This window comes from Lithobates pipiens, unplaced genomic scaffold (genome assembly GCF_037356315.1).
Source record: "Lithobates pipiens isolate NorthernLeopardFrog02 unplaced genomic scaffold, aLitPip1_a1.2 Scaffold_30, whole genome shotgun sequence".
NCBI lineage: Eukaryota > Metazoa > Chordata > Amphibia > Anura > Ranidae > Lithobates > Lithobates pipiens.
The window spans coordinates 82,182,711-82,197,573 of NW_027507791.1; the positions used below are offsets into that span (position 1 = coordinate 82,182,711).

General features: G+C 46.2%; 1 protein-coding gene across 1 annotated transcript in view; it reads right to left on the reverse strand.

Moving 5' to 3' along the window:
• LOC143943024 (uncharacterized) overlaps window positions 1-14,863 on the reverse strand; it is a 172,848-nt gene that overhangs the window by 134,075 nt on the left and 23,910 nt on the right. Inside the window, exon 2 of the mRNA XM_077464506.1 lies at window positions 7,494-8,022. Within this exon, the coding sequence (XP_077320632.1) occupies window positions 7,494-8,022 (529 nt within the window). The remainder of the gene's footprint in view (window positions 1-7,493; window positions 8,023-14,863) is intronic.

Consider the following 14,863-nt stretch of genomic DNA (forward strand, 5'->3'; position numbering starts at 1 on the left):
GATAGCTTGGAAGAACATTTTTGGTTATGGGTGCTGCCACCTGGGGCTAAGGCCCAATTTTTCAGCCCCTGTTTAACAGGGGCGTGTTTACAATTTTTGATGCAATGCTTTTCAGCAGGGCTCATTCCGGCACTCCAACTAGAGTATGTGGGAGAGGTTGCAGTGTCGTGGCACCAGCACCAGTGCCTAAGGCCCAGTTTTTCAGCCCCTGTTTAACAGGGGCATGTAATTACAATTTTTGATGCAATGCTTTGCAGCAGGTCTCATTCCTGCACTCCAAATAGAGTATCTGGGAGAGGTTGCAGTGTTGTGGCACCAGTGCCTAAGGCCCAATTTTTCAGCCCCTGTTTAACAGGTGCATGTAATTACAATTCTTGATATAATATTTCACAGCAGGGCCCTTTCCTGCGCCCAGTAACTGTGAGGACTTACAGTGTTGTGACACCAGCACCACCACCACAACAACCACCAAAGGCCCAATTTTTCTACCACTGTTCAACAATGGCATGTAATTACAATTCTTGATATAATAGTTAACAGAAGGGAGCTCCAGGGCCCACCAAGAGTCACTTTGAGGGCTTACAGTGTTAACTTGTGGCAACACCAACACCTTAGGGCCAAATTTCTTCAGAGCATATAGGGCAGGCCCCTACTTTCAAACATCCAACTTACGAACGTCTCCTACTTGCAAACGGAAGGAGACAAAAGAAAGTGACATGAAAAAAGACGGACGAACAAAAAAATTATACAGTGGTGATAATCCTTCCCTATGATTTCCAAAAAAATATATTTTTTGACTGGAGCTACACTTTAAAAATGTACCAGTTTAAAATTACAAACAGATTTTACTTAACACAACAAACCTACACAGTCCCTGTCTTGTTTGCACCACCTGTATACTGCTGTTCCCCTTAATATCCGTACAAGACCCAAAGGGGCTGGTAATGGGCAGGGGGGGCTACCCATGCCATTTTTCTCAATGATTTTCATCCATATTGCCGTAACCAGACATTACATTAAAACCGCAAGCAGTTTTAAATGACTTTTTTTTCCGTTAAATGTCATTTTGTGCAGGGACTGTTCTAAACACGGGAAACACATGCCACTTCACAGGCATACTATATACACCCACCAGGCACGATATTTAACCACCTTCAGACCGGACCATTTTGCTGGCTTAAGACCAGACCACTTTTTGCGATTCGGCACTGCGTTGCTCTAACTGACAATTGCGCGGTCATGCGACGTGACTCCCAAACAAAATTGATGTCCTTTTTTTCCCCACAAATAGAGCCTTCTTTTGGTGGTATTTGATCACACCTGCGGTTTTAATTTTTTGCGCTATAAACAAAACCAGAGCGACAATTTTTTTAAAAAGCGCATTATTTTTCACTTTTTGCTATAATAAATATCCCCCAAAAATATATAAAAAAAAATTTTTCCCTCAGTTTAGGCCGATACGTATTCTTCTACATATTTTAATGGCATTTTTATAAAAAAATATTTTTTTACTAGTAATGGCGGCGATCAACGATTTTTATTGTGACTGTGACATTATGGCGGACACATTGGACATTTTTGACACATTTTTGAGACCATTGTCATTTATACAGCAATCAGTGCTATACAAATGCACTGATTCCTGTGTAAATTACACTGGCAGTGAAGGGGTTAACCAGAGGGTGGCAGTGTAGGGGTTAAGTGTTCCTAGGGGCGTGTTTCTAACTGTGGGGGGCTGGGCTTTGTGTTAGTGAACACTGATCTCTGCTCCAATCACATGGAGCAGAGATCAGTGTCACTTGTTTCTAGGCAGAACAGGGAGATGCTGTTTACAACGGCATCTCCCCGTTCAGGCTCCCCGTGAGACGATGCGGTTATCCCCGTGGCGATCGAGTCCGCGGGACCCGTGTCCGGACTCACGGGGGTCACGACTGGCACGCGAGCGTGCACACGATGGCAGGGCGGCATATAGAAATGGACGTACCTGTATGCCAATATGCCTGCCCGTGCCATTCTGCCGACGTACATCGGTGTGCGCCAGTTGAGAACTGGTTAAAGGAATATTTAACTTTTTTTTTCACTTTAATCGCAATTAAAATCAGTGCTCCCAAAAAAACGGCCGTTTTAAAAAAAAATGTTAGCATTGATCCGTGTCCCCTGGGGCAGGATCTGGGTCCCCAAACCCTTTTTAGGACAATATCTTGCATATTAGCCTTTAAAATTAGAACTTTTGATTTTGAAAGTTGGAGTCCCATAGACTTTAATGGGGTTCTAAAGTTCGTACAAATTTTCGGTCCATTTGAAGGTTCTGGTGCGAACTGAACCGGGGGGTGTTTGGCTCATCCCTACTCATAAGGTTTTAAACATTCTATATGTGCAAAATGGAATACCCTCCTCCTGATATGATATCAATGGTCTAACTCCTATTATAAGTGACTAAAGGTAAAAAAAACAGCTACCAAAGTTCTGCTTTATGAGTCACCCATCAAGACCTTTCTTGTGATTGGACAGTGAAAGAACTACAGCAGACCAATGAAGCAATTTCTGTGCTTTCCCAACTATTAGAATGTTTATTGACTTCACATGTGTATGCAGCAGAGCCTAATTGGCTACTAGAGCCGCCTCTCTCTCCTGGTCTAAGTGCTAATGGACAATTGAGGTAGATCCAAGTTATGCATAGAACTTATGGAAGTTCTAAGTAAAAATAATTATTCTACGTAAATTCAATATTTTTAGGAATAGTTAACAAGTGTATATTTTATATACTGTATATATTTGTATTTCCAATGTCAATTCTGAATCATCCCTCAGAACTACATACACATCAGCATATTTTAGCTTTTATGTACTATCCAGTTTGTGGTTTGAGGTATAAAATCACTTAGTAAGGCAAATGTGTAAATTTGCTTAATTCTTTAAAGAGGAAGTAAACCCTGATGGGTTTACTTCCTCTTTCATTCCCTACAAAGGTAAAGCATAATGGACTACTATGCATCGCATAGTAGTCCATTATGTGTCACTTACCTGACACAGGAGCCAGCGAAGTCACCGTTGTCCCCTGTAGTCCGGAGCATCCATCTTTCTTCCATCTTTCATCCATTCTCGGTGGGTCTCGCTGCTCCGGCGCTGTGATTCGCCGGAGCAGCGATTACGTCATTCCCACGCATGCGCATGGGAGCCGACATTTGCGGCATATCGCCGCGATCTGCGGCTTGCCCAGTGCGCCTGCATATGTGCCATAGACAGCGGTGGCTGTCTTCAGGTAAATATCTCCTAAACCGTATAGGTTTAGGAGATATTTCTTGGACCTACAGGTAAGCCTTAACCCTTTCCCGTCGAGCGTACGCAGATCTGCGTACTCGGCTTTCCGGGGGGTATACCGGGATGATGCCCGCACCTGCAGGCATCATCCCGGTACCGTTTTCTTCAGCAGGCGATTGGCTTTCCAGCCATAACAACCGATGTGGCTAAAAGCCGCTCGGCTGTTATGCCGGAGGAGCGGGAGGGGACGTCCCCCCCTCCCACCGCCTCCCGCCGCTGTTACCGGTGCTCCCGTTCGATCGGGAGCACCGATTCAAGTTGCGCTGCCTCCGGCCGCTGGGGAGGAACTGGAATGAAGCCGTAATCGGCTTCGTTCCAGTCTCCTCATAGTAAACACGGAAGCGACGTCATGACGTCACTTCCCGTTTACTCGGCTGCCAATGGCGCCGGTTTAAAAAAAAATATACGGTATTCAGAATCGCCGTTTTCGGCGATCTGAATACATTGAAGTGTAAAGGAGGGGTGGGGGGGTCTTTTAGACCCCCGATCCCTCCATAAAGAGTACCTGTCACCACCTATTACCCTCACAAGTGATGTTTACATTCCTTGTGACAGCAATAAAAGTGATCAAATTTTTTTAAAACAATTTAGTCCTTTTAAAATAACTAAAATAAATAAAAAAAAAAAATTTTTTAAAGCGCCCGCCTTCCCCGCGAGCTTGCGAAGCAAAGAAAACGCATACGGAAGTCGCGCCCGCGTATGTAAACGGTGTTTAAAACATACATGTGAGGTATCGCCGCGATCGTCAGAGTGACGCTAACTTGGTAACCGTAATTTTTTTTTAAAGCTTCGCCTATTGAGATTTTTAGGTACCGTACTTTGTCGTCAATCCACAAGTGCGTGCGATTATAAAGTGTGACATGTTTGGTATCTATTTACTCGGCGTAACATTATCTTTCACATTATGCAAAAAAATTGGGCTAATTTTACTGTTTTTTTTTTTTTAATTCATGAAAGTGTCCCTTTTCCCAAAAAGTTGCGTTTAAAACACCGCTGTGCAAATATCGTGTGACATAAAATATTGCAACAATCGCCGTTTTATTCTCTAGAGTCTCTTCTAAAAATATATATATATATAATGTTTGGGGGTTCCAAGTAATTTTCTAGCAAAAAATATGGATTTTAACTTGTAAACACCAAATGCCGAAAATAGGCTTAGTCATGAAAGGGTTAATCTAGGCTTACCTGTAGGTCAAAGTGGTTTGTAAGGGTTTACAACCACTTTAATCTAAAGGGTAACTATACTTTCAGTATGACCTGGCTATTTCGTGTCTAAATTGTTGAAAAGCTGGCCACAGATGGATAGAATTTCGAACAAAAATTCTTATTAACCACTTGCTTACTGGGCACTTAAACGCCCCTCAGTCCCAGACCAATTTTCAGCTTTCAGCGCTGATGCACTTTGAATGACAATTGCGCGGGCATACAACACTGTACCCAAATGAAATTTTTATCATTTTTTTCCCACAAATAGAGCTTTCTTTTGGTGGTATTTAGTTACAGCTGGGAGTTTTATTTTTTGCTAAACAAACAAAAAAAGATGCAAAAAAAAAAAATCATGTTTTAATAGTTTGTTATAAAATTTTGCAAACGGGTCATTTTTCTCCTTCATTGAAGTGCGCTGATTAGGCGGCACTGATAGGCTGCATTGGTGGGCACTGATGGGCTGCATTGGTGGGCACTGATAGGCATAGTTAAGGCGGCACTAATAGGCACAGATAAGGCGGCACCGATGGGCACAGATAAGGCGGCACTGATGGGCAAAGATGGGCACAGATAAGATGGCACGGATGGGTGGCACGGATGGGTGGCACGGATGGGCACTGATAGATACCACTGATAGATGGGACTGATGGGCACTGATAGGTGGCACTGATAAATGGCTCTGATAGGTGGCACTGCTGGGCACTGATGGGCGGCACTGCTGGGCACTGATGGGCGGCACTGGGGTGCAGCACCTTTGAGGCAGATTGTGGGCTCTGTGGGTGGCACTGTGGGTGGCACTGCTGGGTGGCACTATGGGCACTGCTGGGTGGCACTGTGGGCACTGCTGGGTGGCACTATGGGCACTGCTGGGTGGCACTGACAGGGGGCACTTACTTTTTATTAGGGTGGCACTGCAGGGGGCAGGTGGGCACTGGCAGGGGGCAGGTGGGCGCTTGCATTGCTGGCCGTGATCGGGACTGATGTCCCGATCACGGCCGCCGGTGATCGGCTTTTTTTTTCTCCTCGTGCTGTTAGCGCGAGGAGGAATACTAGCCGATTACCGGCTCCGTTATATCACCTGATCAGCTGTCATTGGCTGACAGCTGAACACGTGATAAGGGGTCGGGATCGACCCTTTGCACGGATCGGTGATCAGGTGAGTCTCATGGACTCGCCGATCACAGAGCGCGCCGCGCGCGCCCCTCAGGGGGCGCGCAGGCCGCTCGTACACGGGACTACGTCAATAGACGTAGTCCCGGAAAAGGAGATCCGCGCTGTAGCCGTCATTTGGCTATAGCGCGGATCTCAAGTGGTTAAAAGTCTTTAAAAAATCCAAACAAAAATTCTCAGAAAATTTGAATGTTGTTCGAAAGATTGTGTTTGTTTTTAATATTTGATTGAGACTGGGTTCACACTTATGCGTATTGGATGAGGCTTTCCCCACATCCAATTCACATAGCAGGAGATTGTGACCGACTCTCTATGGAGCCGGTTCACACATCTCTGCAGGAGCCCTGTGCGTCTTTTGGTCCATTCCAGGTCCAAATTCAGAAAAAAATTTGGGCTAAAATCGGACCTGAAACATGGAATGGAGACACATCGGACTCCGGTTGTGAACCTCTGCATGTTCTAGTGTGAACCCAGCCTGAATGGACTTTACTGAATGAAAACCACATGTACTGTTAGAAATGTGTTTGTTTGAGAAAATTTTCCATCCAGCACCTTCAAATTTTCTCCTTCCTGCAGTAGAAAACGAATGTTGATTTGACCCACTAATGATTTGGAAATTAACAAAATTTCCTAAAACTGTTTCTAATGCCGCGTACACACGATCAAACTATCCGGCGGACTTAGTCTGGCGGACAAACCGCCGGACTTTCCGAACGAGCGGACCTGCCCACACACGACCGGACTTTTTTCCGGAGGACTAGGTCCGCCGGACTATGGCGGGAGTCCGCCGTACTTTTGAAATGAATGGACTTGCCCACACACGGAGGAAAGTCAGTTTATTTTGAACGCGTCTCCAGGTAGCCGGGACTAGCGAAGGAAGTCAATGTCACCTGGTATGGACCTAAAGGGGAAGCCCTACGCTGAAAAAACGGCGTGGGGGTCCCCCCTAGGTCCATATCAGACCCTTATCCGAGCATGCAACCTGGCCGGTAAGGAAAGGGGGTGGGGACGAGCGAGCGCCCCCCCCTCCTGAGCCGTACCAGGCCGCGTGTCCTCAACATGGGGGGGTGCTTTGGGGAAGGGGGGCCTGCAGACCCTGACAACCAACAGCCAGGGTTTTCGGGAAGAGGCCCTTGTACTCATCAACATGGGGACAAGGTGCTTTGGGGTGGGGGGGCGCGCGCCCCCCCTTCCCCAAAGCATCCCCCCATGTTGAGGGCATGCGGCCTGGTACGGCTCAGGAGGGGGGGCGCCAGATAGTTTGATCGTGTGTACGCGGCATTAGAATGTTCATTTGAAATTCTAGCCATCCATGGCAACTTCAGGCTGGCCAAACATGTGACAATCTGATTGTGCAATCTTTTTACAGTCACAGATTCATGCATGTGTGGGCCCTTGCATTACATGTCTGTATTGTATAAACAGATAGTAATGTGTAGGCTCAGCTTACAACAGATGACAGATGCAAGCAATGTATGCTTCCACTAATGTGGATAAGAATGAGCAGGATACTTCAGTCAGAGCCTGGTTTCAGACTCCCTTTGAATTCTCACTGGTGACAACACAGGAAGCTTCTTTGGTGACAACAGATTCGGAATCTCAGGAAAATTACAGAAGCTATTTTAACAAACCCTCTAGTAAATGGATTATATGTAATAGTTTGCATCCTCTTTATTCTAAATTCTTGTAAATTATATCCGTTATGCTAGTGTGCCATCTTCTGAGTTAGACCCAATGGAAGGCAATAAAAAAGCAAAAAGATGGCGTCTAGTCAGCAGTATAATTATTTTACTTACTTTCCATGTTCCTCCATGGTCCATTTATATAATAATACTTGTTCTATATAACCAAGTTTCCTCTCTACCATAGAAGTAAGGTCATTCAGGAGGCAGACATGCAAACATTTCAAGTAAGTAGAAGCAAGTTCCTTAGGAAATATTTGCACTTTACTGGTAATCTTGGAGATTTTGTGCTTGAGCTCTTTCAAATGATCCTCTAGGCTTCCTTGTGCAAATTTTGGAATTGTCTCCTTAATGTCTCTTTCAAAAAGATCCTCAAGTTCTTTTATCCATCCTTGTGGGCCCCAATCAGCATCCTTTTTGCTTTGGGTCTCTTTTGCCCATTTTATACAGTGAGGAATGGTCTGAAGCCTGGCGCTCTGACTCTGATCACCGTTAAAGACATTGTCCACTGCCTCCCACATCTTGTGGGATATTGCATAGTAAAATTCTGTTACATCAATCGATTCTTCGTCTTCTAATTTGCTGATTAATACACAGGCATCATAGTACTGGAATTTCCCCAGTAAACCACTAAAGGTTTTGTCTACAAAAAAGAAGACAGTTAATATACCATGCATTTCAAATTGTAACCATTTTTTAATAACATTTAATGTCCATTTCTCAATAATATAATTTTTTTTCTCATTTCATGCTGCAGACCCCTTTCAGACATAGTTTGCCAGTTGTTGTGGAGAGCCTGTATCCATAGAGGCCCCACTGTAGGTCAATGATGACTTTTGACAGAGAATATTGACACATGTATCACTGCAGATCATACACATGTAATTTACAATATAGGGAAATGAATGACTAAGCCTGCAGGTCAGGGTCATTTTAAAGGAGACCAGCCATGAGAGCCATATTTGAGCTTCCATTGCTGACTTTTGTTTCTAGCTGTCTGGCTAGGATGCTGATACTTTGGTTGAGCCTGAAATTTTACTGGTATTAGATACAGAGCTAATACCAGCAACTACCGGGACTTTGTTAGTGGGGTAGCCAGGTATAGAAATTAAAGTGGTGCTCAAGTCCAATTTTTTTTTTACCTTATTGCATTCTCCGCGTTAAGGTAGAAAAAACTCCCTGGCTAGGATGCTGATACTTTGGTTGAGCCGGAATGGTTACTGGTTTAGATACAGTGCTAATCATACAATAATACCAGCAACTACCAGTATTTTGTTAGTTGGGTAGCCAGGTGTAAAAAATTAACCCCTTCCCGTCCACGCTATAGCAGAATGACGGATACAGCACAGATCTACATTGCCGGGAGGCAGTCAATATATGACCTCCCCTTTGCACGCTCCCCGCGTGCCACCCGGTGTCAATGAGACTCGGGTGATCACAGATTGGAGTAAGGGGACGATCCCGGCCCCTTTACTACCTGATCAGCTGTCAGCAAATATCAACTAATCACGTGATGTTAACAGAAGATCGGTAATCATTTTTCTTTTCTCCTCACGCTGATAGCGTGAGAAGAAAAAAAAGACGATCACCGGCTTCTGTGAAAGGGACATCGGTCCCGAAGAGGAAGAGGTGCAGCCACCTCACCTGTGCCCACCTGTGCCTGCCAGTGCCACCTGGCAGTACCCACCAGTGGTGCCAATCAGTGCCTCATCAGTGCCACCTAGCAGTGCTGCCTATCGGTGTCACATATCAGTGCCCATCAGTGTCCATCACTGCCACCCATCAGTGCCTATCACTGCCACCCATCGGTGGCCATCAGTGCCAGATATTAGTGCCACCTATCAGTGCTACCTATTAGTGGCACCTCTCAGTGCCACCCATGAACTTCCTGATTTATGCCATGTCTCTACACTTCTTGTTTGCCAGATTATTGTGCTCTCTCCAGCCGTATCATGCTCCTGTCTTCCCTGCTGCTGTCCTTATTTTGCTACCACTTGTTAGCGACCCTTGGCTTGCATCTTGACTATGCTTCTGCCTGATCCCAACCTGCAACTACTCGTTACTGACCTTTTGGCTTGTTTACTGACTGTGCTTCTGTTTGATCTCTACCTGCATATGTGCTAGTGGACCCTGGCCTGCTCACCTACTGGTGGGATGATCCTGAGGACTGCGACCTGGTACTAACATACAGCAAAATCTATCTCCACAATCAAGAACTCTGGTGAACACTGGTTAGTTTGATCACTTGGTTTTACCACCCCCTGGCTGCACATTTGTATGAAACCTAACAGAGTTAGGCCTTCCCTACTAGATTAAAAAAAACAGACAAAAGACAAAAATTTGGCTTGGGCTGGAATTTGAATGTGGATCATACGATATAAAATAATACAATACACACAACTAGGAATAGCAATTTCACCTTATTGCAGTCATATCATTGGTTAATAGAAAGAGAAAACAGATTATCACACTTATAAGAGGAAGTACTGTGATAGTGATAAAACATGAGATAAAATTAATAAACATAATAAAGAAACCAGTCCGAGACCATATTTAAGGTTGAATGGAAAATCTGATCCATACATTTGATGTGGACAGGGGAATCACTTCCACTGAAAGTAGAATGTTTTCTACTGGCAGGAAGATTGACTTGTGTAGAACCAGCTAGCCCATAAATAGATCAAAATGTCCCTAACTGCTCAAAGCACCCAGGTACCAGGAGCTGCCCTCGGCTGGATAATGTTTGTAATCCAGCCTGCCTTTACAGCCCTTTTGCTGTAAATGTAGCTGTGGTTGGACAGAAACCGGTTAAATTAAGCTCCTCAAGTCCAGTTTAGGGGGGCATGTGGCCAGACTCATTACCCTGCAGCTGATGGAAGAATCTAGGAGTCTGAGAAGACTCATCAGTGGCTTTGCTATGGGGGTGCAGACTGCACCCCATTGGCAGGGAAAGGCAGAGCTTTTGTTCAAACAGAATGGCGCTAGCCCTGTGTGTGTTTTCCTCTCAGGCTCTCACTGCTATCACCTCTAAATACAGAAGCCCTCCCGGCTTCTGCATTTAGAAGTGACACCGCAACTATCCGGGCGGCGAGGCTGCACTCAATTCTCCCCTGACTGATGAGTATTTTTTTAGGAAACACCTCCTGGCGGCCAATTGGATCAGATCCCCCTTCAGCCAATTGGGTGACAGGTCTCATGACCCGCTTTCTGATTGTCCGGGAGAAGAATCAGTGTTACAATAGGGAATATTCATTCACTATTGTCAAACAACTGGGTAGGCTTTGGGCACAGTGCTCTGCGCCACGAGCCCACCCTTTTTTGAAGACTATTAGAGCCTCTGGCTCTAATCATGTGCTTCAAAAAAAAAACTTGATTGTAATCCATGCATCCGGCGCCCTACATGTAGATCAGGGGGCCGGATGTATGGATGGGGGGGGTGGCGCCCATGCAACCCTAATGGATGGGCCATCAACTGGCAGACAACAAACTTTTTAACCACCTTCAGAAGTAATCTACAGCCGCATGTCCAGACAATTACATTAAAGTCACGGCCGTCCCAGGGGATTGATATAGAACAGACCAGGACTCTAATGTAACCGTCTGGACACGCAGCTGCAGATTACTCCCGAAAGTGGTTCAAAAGCTCTTCCTGCCCTTTGGCCCCAGTTGCCCAATAGGAGCAGAGGTTTTAGAGGAGCTCAGCATTTGTATGGTCAGACTCTGAGCATTAGGTTGGTCATATTGCATACTGTCCTCCCCCATATCTAAAAGATTTTGGATATTCCCTGTGCATGGAGTTCCCTGTGCATGAAATTATTTTCTCTGCTGTAGTTTCTGTTAAGTTGATTTATTTTAATAAGTCTCTTGAAGTAACATTAGATGCTGCAGCAGTAACCACATGGTTGTAGTGACACTGCGATTGCCGGGCTGTGATTGCTGGCTGTGGCATTCACAGCTTTTTTCCTGTGGCCATAATCCTATCCAGGCAGATCCCATGATGATATCTCATCACTGATGCCAAGCAACCATCTAGGCTTTTCCCACTGTGATTGGCACCCACACCATCTTCCCTGCAGCCATCCTATCCAGGCAGGTAGATCCCATGGCATCTCAACACTGGTGCCATTAATCAGGCGTTGCCTGCTGTGATTGCCAACACCCACAGCATCTTCTTTGCTGTTGGAACAGTTCTAATCGCATCCAGATCCCCCATACATTGATTCCATTGTCGGCTCCAATTACCCATACATTACATTGTCTGCAGGATCAGATCCCATCCTACGCACATCCCCCATACCATTGTCTGCTATCAGAGACATATACGACCCTCTTTATAGGCATTCCATACCCCATATACTGCACTGTCTGCTCTGACCTCATACCGATCCCTATGTATTGCATTGTCGGCTGTCCCTAGGGCAGTGTATAATTTGGCAATGTTAAATAGGGAAACAATTATTTGGGAGAGGGGATGGAAATGACACCATGTTTTATCCTACCAGATGACACCAACCCTACTGGACCCACTGAGACTCATTACCCTACAGCTGATGGGAACAGCTAGGAGCCTAATGCCACGTACACATGATCAAACAATCTGGTGGAAAAGTCCGGCAAACTCAAGTCCGCCGGACAATTCGCCGGTGTGTAGCCTCCGGCGGACTTTTTTTTACCCAAAAGTCCGGCGGACTAAGAAAGTATTTTTACATTCCAATCTGTCCGCCAGAATCGCTTTTCGGCGGACAGTACGGCCGTGTGTGTGCTAGTCCGCCGTACTTTTCAAATGAGTGGACTTTTCCTGCGTGGAGAAAAGTCCGCTCATTTTGAGCGCGTCTCCAGGTAGCCGGGGCCAGTGACGTCACCTGGTATGGAGTTAAAGGGGAACCCCTACGCCGAAAAATCGGCGTGGGGGTCCCCCCTAGGTCCACATCAGACCCTTGTCCGAGCACGCTACCCGGCCGGCCAGGAAAGGGGTTGTGGACGAGCAGCGTAGGGGTTCCCCTTTAAGTCCATACCAGGTGACTGAGCCAGCGACGCCTCCTTCGCTGGCCCCAGCTACCTGGAGATGCACTCAAAATGAGCGGACTTTCCTCCGGGTGTGTGGGCGAGTCCGTTCATTTCAAAAGTACGGCGGAAAGTCCGGCGGACTTAGTACGCCGTATTAGTCCGCTGAAAAAGTGCCGTGTGTGGGCAAGTAGCTCGTTCGGAAAGTCCGGCGGGAAGTCCGTCAGACTAAGTCCGCCGGATAGTTGGCTACGTGTGTACACGACATAAGAAGACTCATTAACCCTCAGCTGATGGGAGACACTGGAAGGCTGCCTAACAGAAGCTGTATACTGCTGAAAAAACTGACAGTGTAATATCACTTTAATAATTCTGCTTCCAGTGATCCAGTTTTTGCTGTCTTGCAGAGCTTCACCCACTTTTTATCTGACATATCCAGATGTCTTCTGCCTGTGTCTCCTGCTGTGCACAATGCTTCCCCATCATGGAGAGGTAAGTTTTGTTTCTTTTCTTTTGCAGGTTTCCCATGTAGTGATCTGCTGCCCTCTACTGTTAGCTGCTAATATCACAGTGTTATGTACAGTATAATTATGTATTAGCACTTCCCGTCTCTGGGAGGCTGGCTTTGAAAAAAATAACAGAAAGAGGAATTGGAGAGAGAGCGAGAGACTCAGCCACATGTCCTGTCCATGCTGCTAAATCCAGACCAGAAGAGACTATTATGAAAGTATTCCCATGCTCTAATTCTGCAGCATCCTCTGGGACTGTGACATCATAATGGGCGGGGACATCACCCGGGGATGTCCCTATATAAGTCGCCACACGGCGCGTCCCTGTCATTGTGCCCAGAGACAGCAACGAGTCAACAGCTCAAGAAGAGAAGAAGAGCAGAACAGAAGGCGTCTAAGACAGCGGCGACAGCGGCGATAGAAGACCGGCCACCGCTTGTAAAAGAGCTAGATGAAGGCGCAGAGGCCCGACAAGAAGAACCGAAGAGGGGGATAAGACCCCCGAAGTCGGAAGAAGAACCCTGGACAGCGGCGAGGAAGAAAGCCGGGCTCCTCCGCTAGTAAAAGAGCTAGCAGAAGATAGAGGAGGAGTCCGGCGAGAAGACCCCAAGACGGAAGAAGACCCCCGGAGCTGTGCAATAAACAATTTTTAACCCTTGTGTGTTGTGTTTTATTTACATTTTTTCACAGGTGAATGGGTAGGGGTACATTGTACCCCATACTCATTCACATAGAGTGGGGGGCCGGTATCCAGGGGCCCCCTTATTAAAGGGGGCTCCCGGATTCCGATAAGCCCCCCGCCCACAGACCCCGACAACCAACGGCCAGGGTTGTCGGGAAGAGGCCCTTGTCCTCATCAACATGGGGACAAGGTGCTTTGGGGTGGGGGGGCCGCACGGCCCTACTTTCCCCAAAGCACCCCCCATGTTGAAGGCATGCGGCCTACTACGGCTCAGGAGGGGGGGCGCTCGCTCATACCCACCCCTTTTCCTGACCGGCCCGGTAGCGTGCTCGGATAAGGGTCTGATATGGACCTAGGGGGGACCCCCAAGCCGTTTTTTTGGTGTAGGGCTTCCCCTTTAAGTCCATACCAGGTTATGGGGCCAGCAACGCTTCCTTCGCTAGTCCCAGCTACCTGGAGCCGCGCTCAAAATGAACGGACTTTCCTCCGTGTGTGTGGGCAAGTCCGTTCATTTCAAAAGTAGGGCGGATAGTCCGCCGGAAAAGTCCCGTATGTGGGCAGGTCCGCTCGTTCGGACAGTCCGGCAGACTTTACTAAGTCCACCGGATAGTCTGATCGTGTGTACGCGGCATTAGGGACCAATAACCAGCATAGGCTTTAAGCCATGTTAGGCATCTAATGGCCAATTCTGGTAGTTAGAGCTCCAGTTGCATGTAATATTGGAAACTACTGGAACTACTAGGAAGGGACTAAAGTACAGAGTAGATAGGGTCTGACTTCCAGTGCCACACCACAGTTGTGTGAAAAGATGCTTTCTAGGCTGGTTGGACAACATCACTCCATCAGCAAATGATCTTGTATTTAGGTCTCTGACACAAAAACGAATGCTGCATCATGACCATCCTCATGGATGCTGCAACTGGATTTTGCTGCAACATTCATCTGGAGGCATCTCTTTTAATAACTTCCGTATTTATCGGCGCATGACACGCACCGGCGTATAACACGCACCCCAAGTTTTTTTTTTTTTTTTACTATTAATCTTTATTAAATTTTCACATTATACAGACCACATTTTAAAATTACATTGCCAGGATTCAAATACGTCTTCCTTCCATTCCGGAGTCTGAGTTTTAAAGTTCTAGGAAGGGACGGGGGATATGAAAATACATCCATACATCACATATAATTAACAGACAAGAAAAAAAACAATATCTAGACAATACCATAACCCCCCTTATCCTTCCTCAACTATTTTTGCACTTCCTACTTTTTTCCTACTAATATAA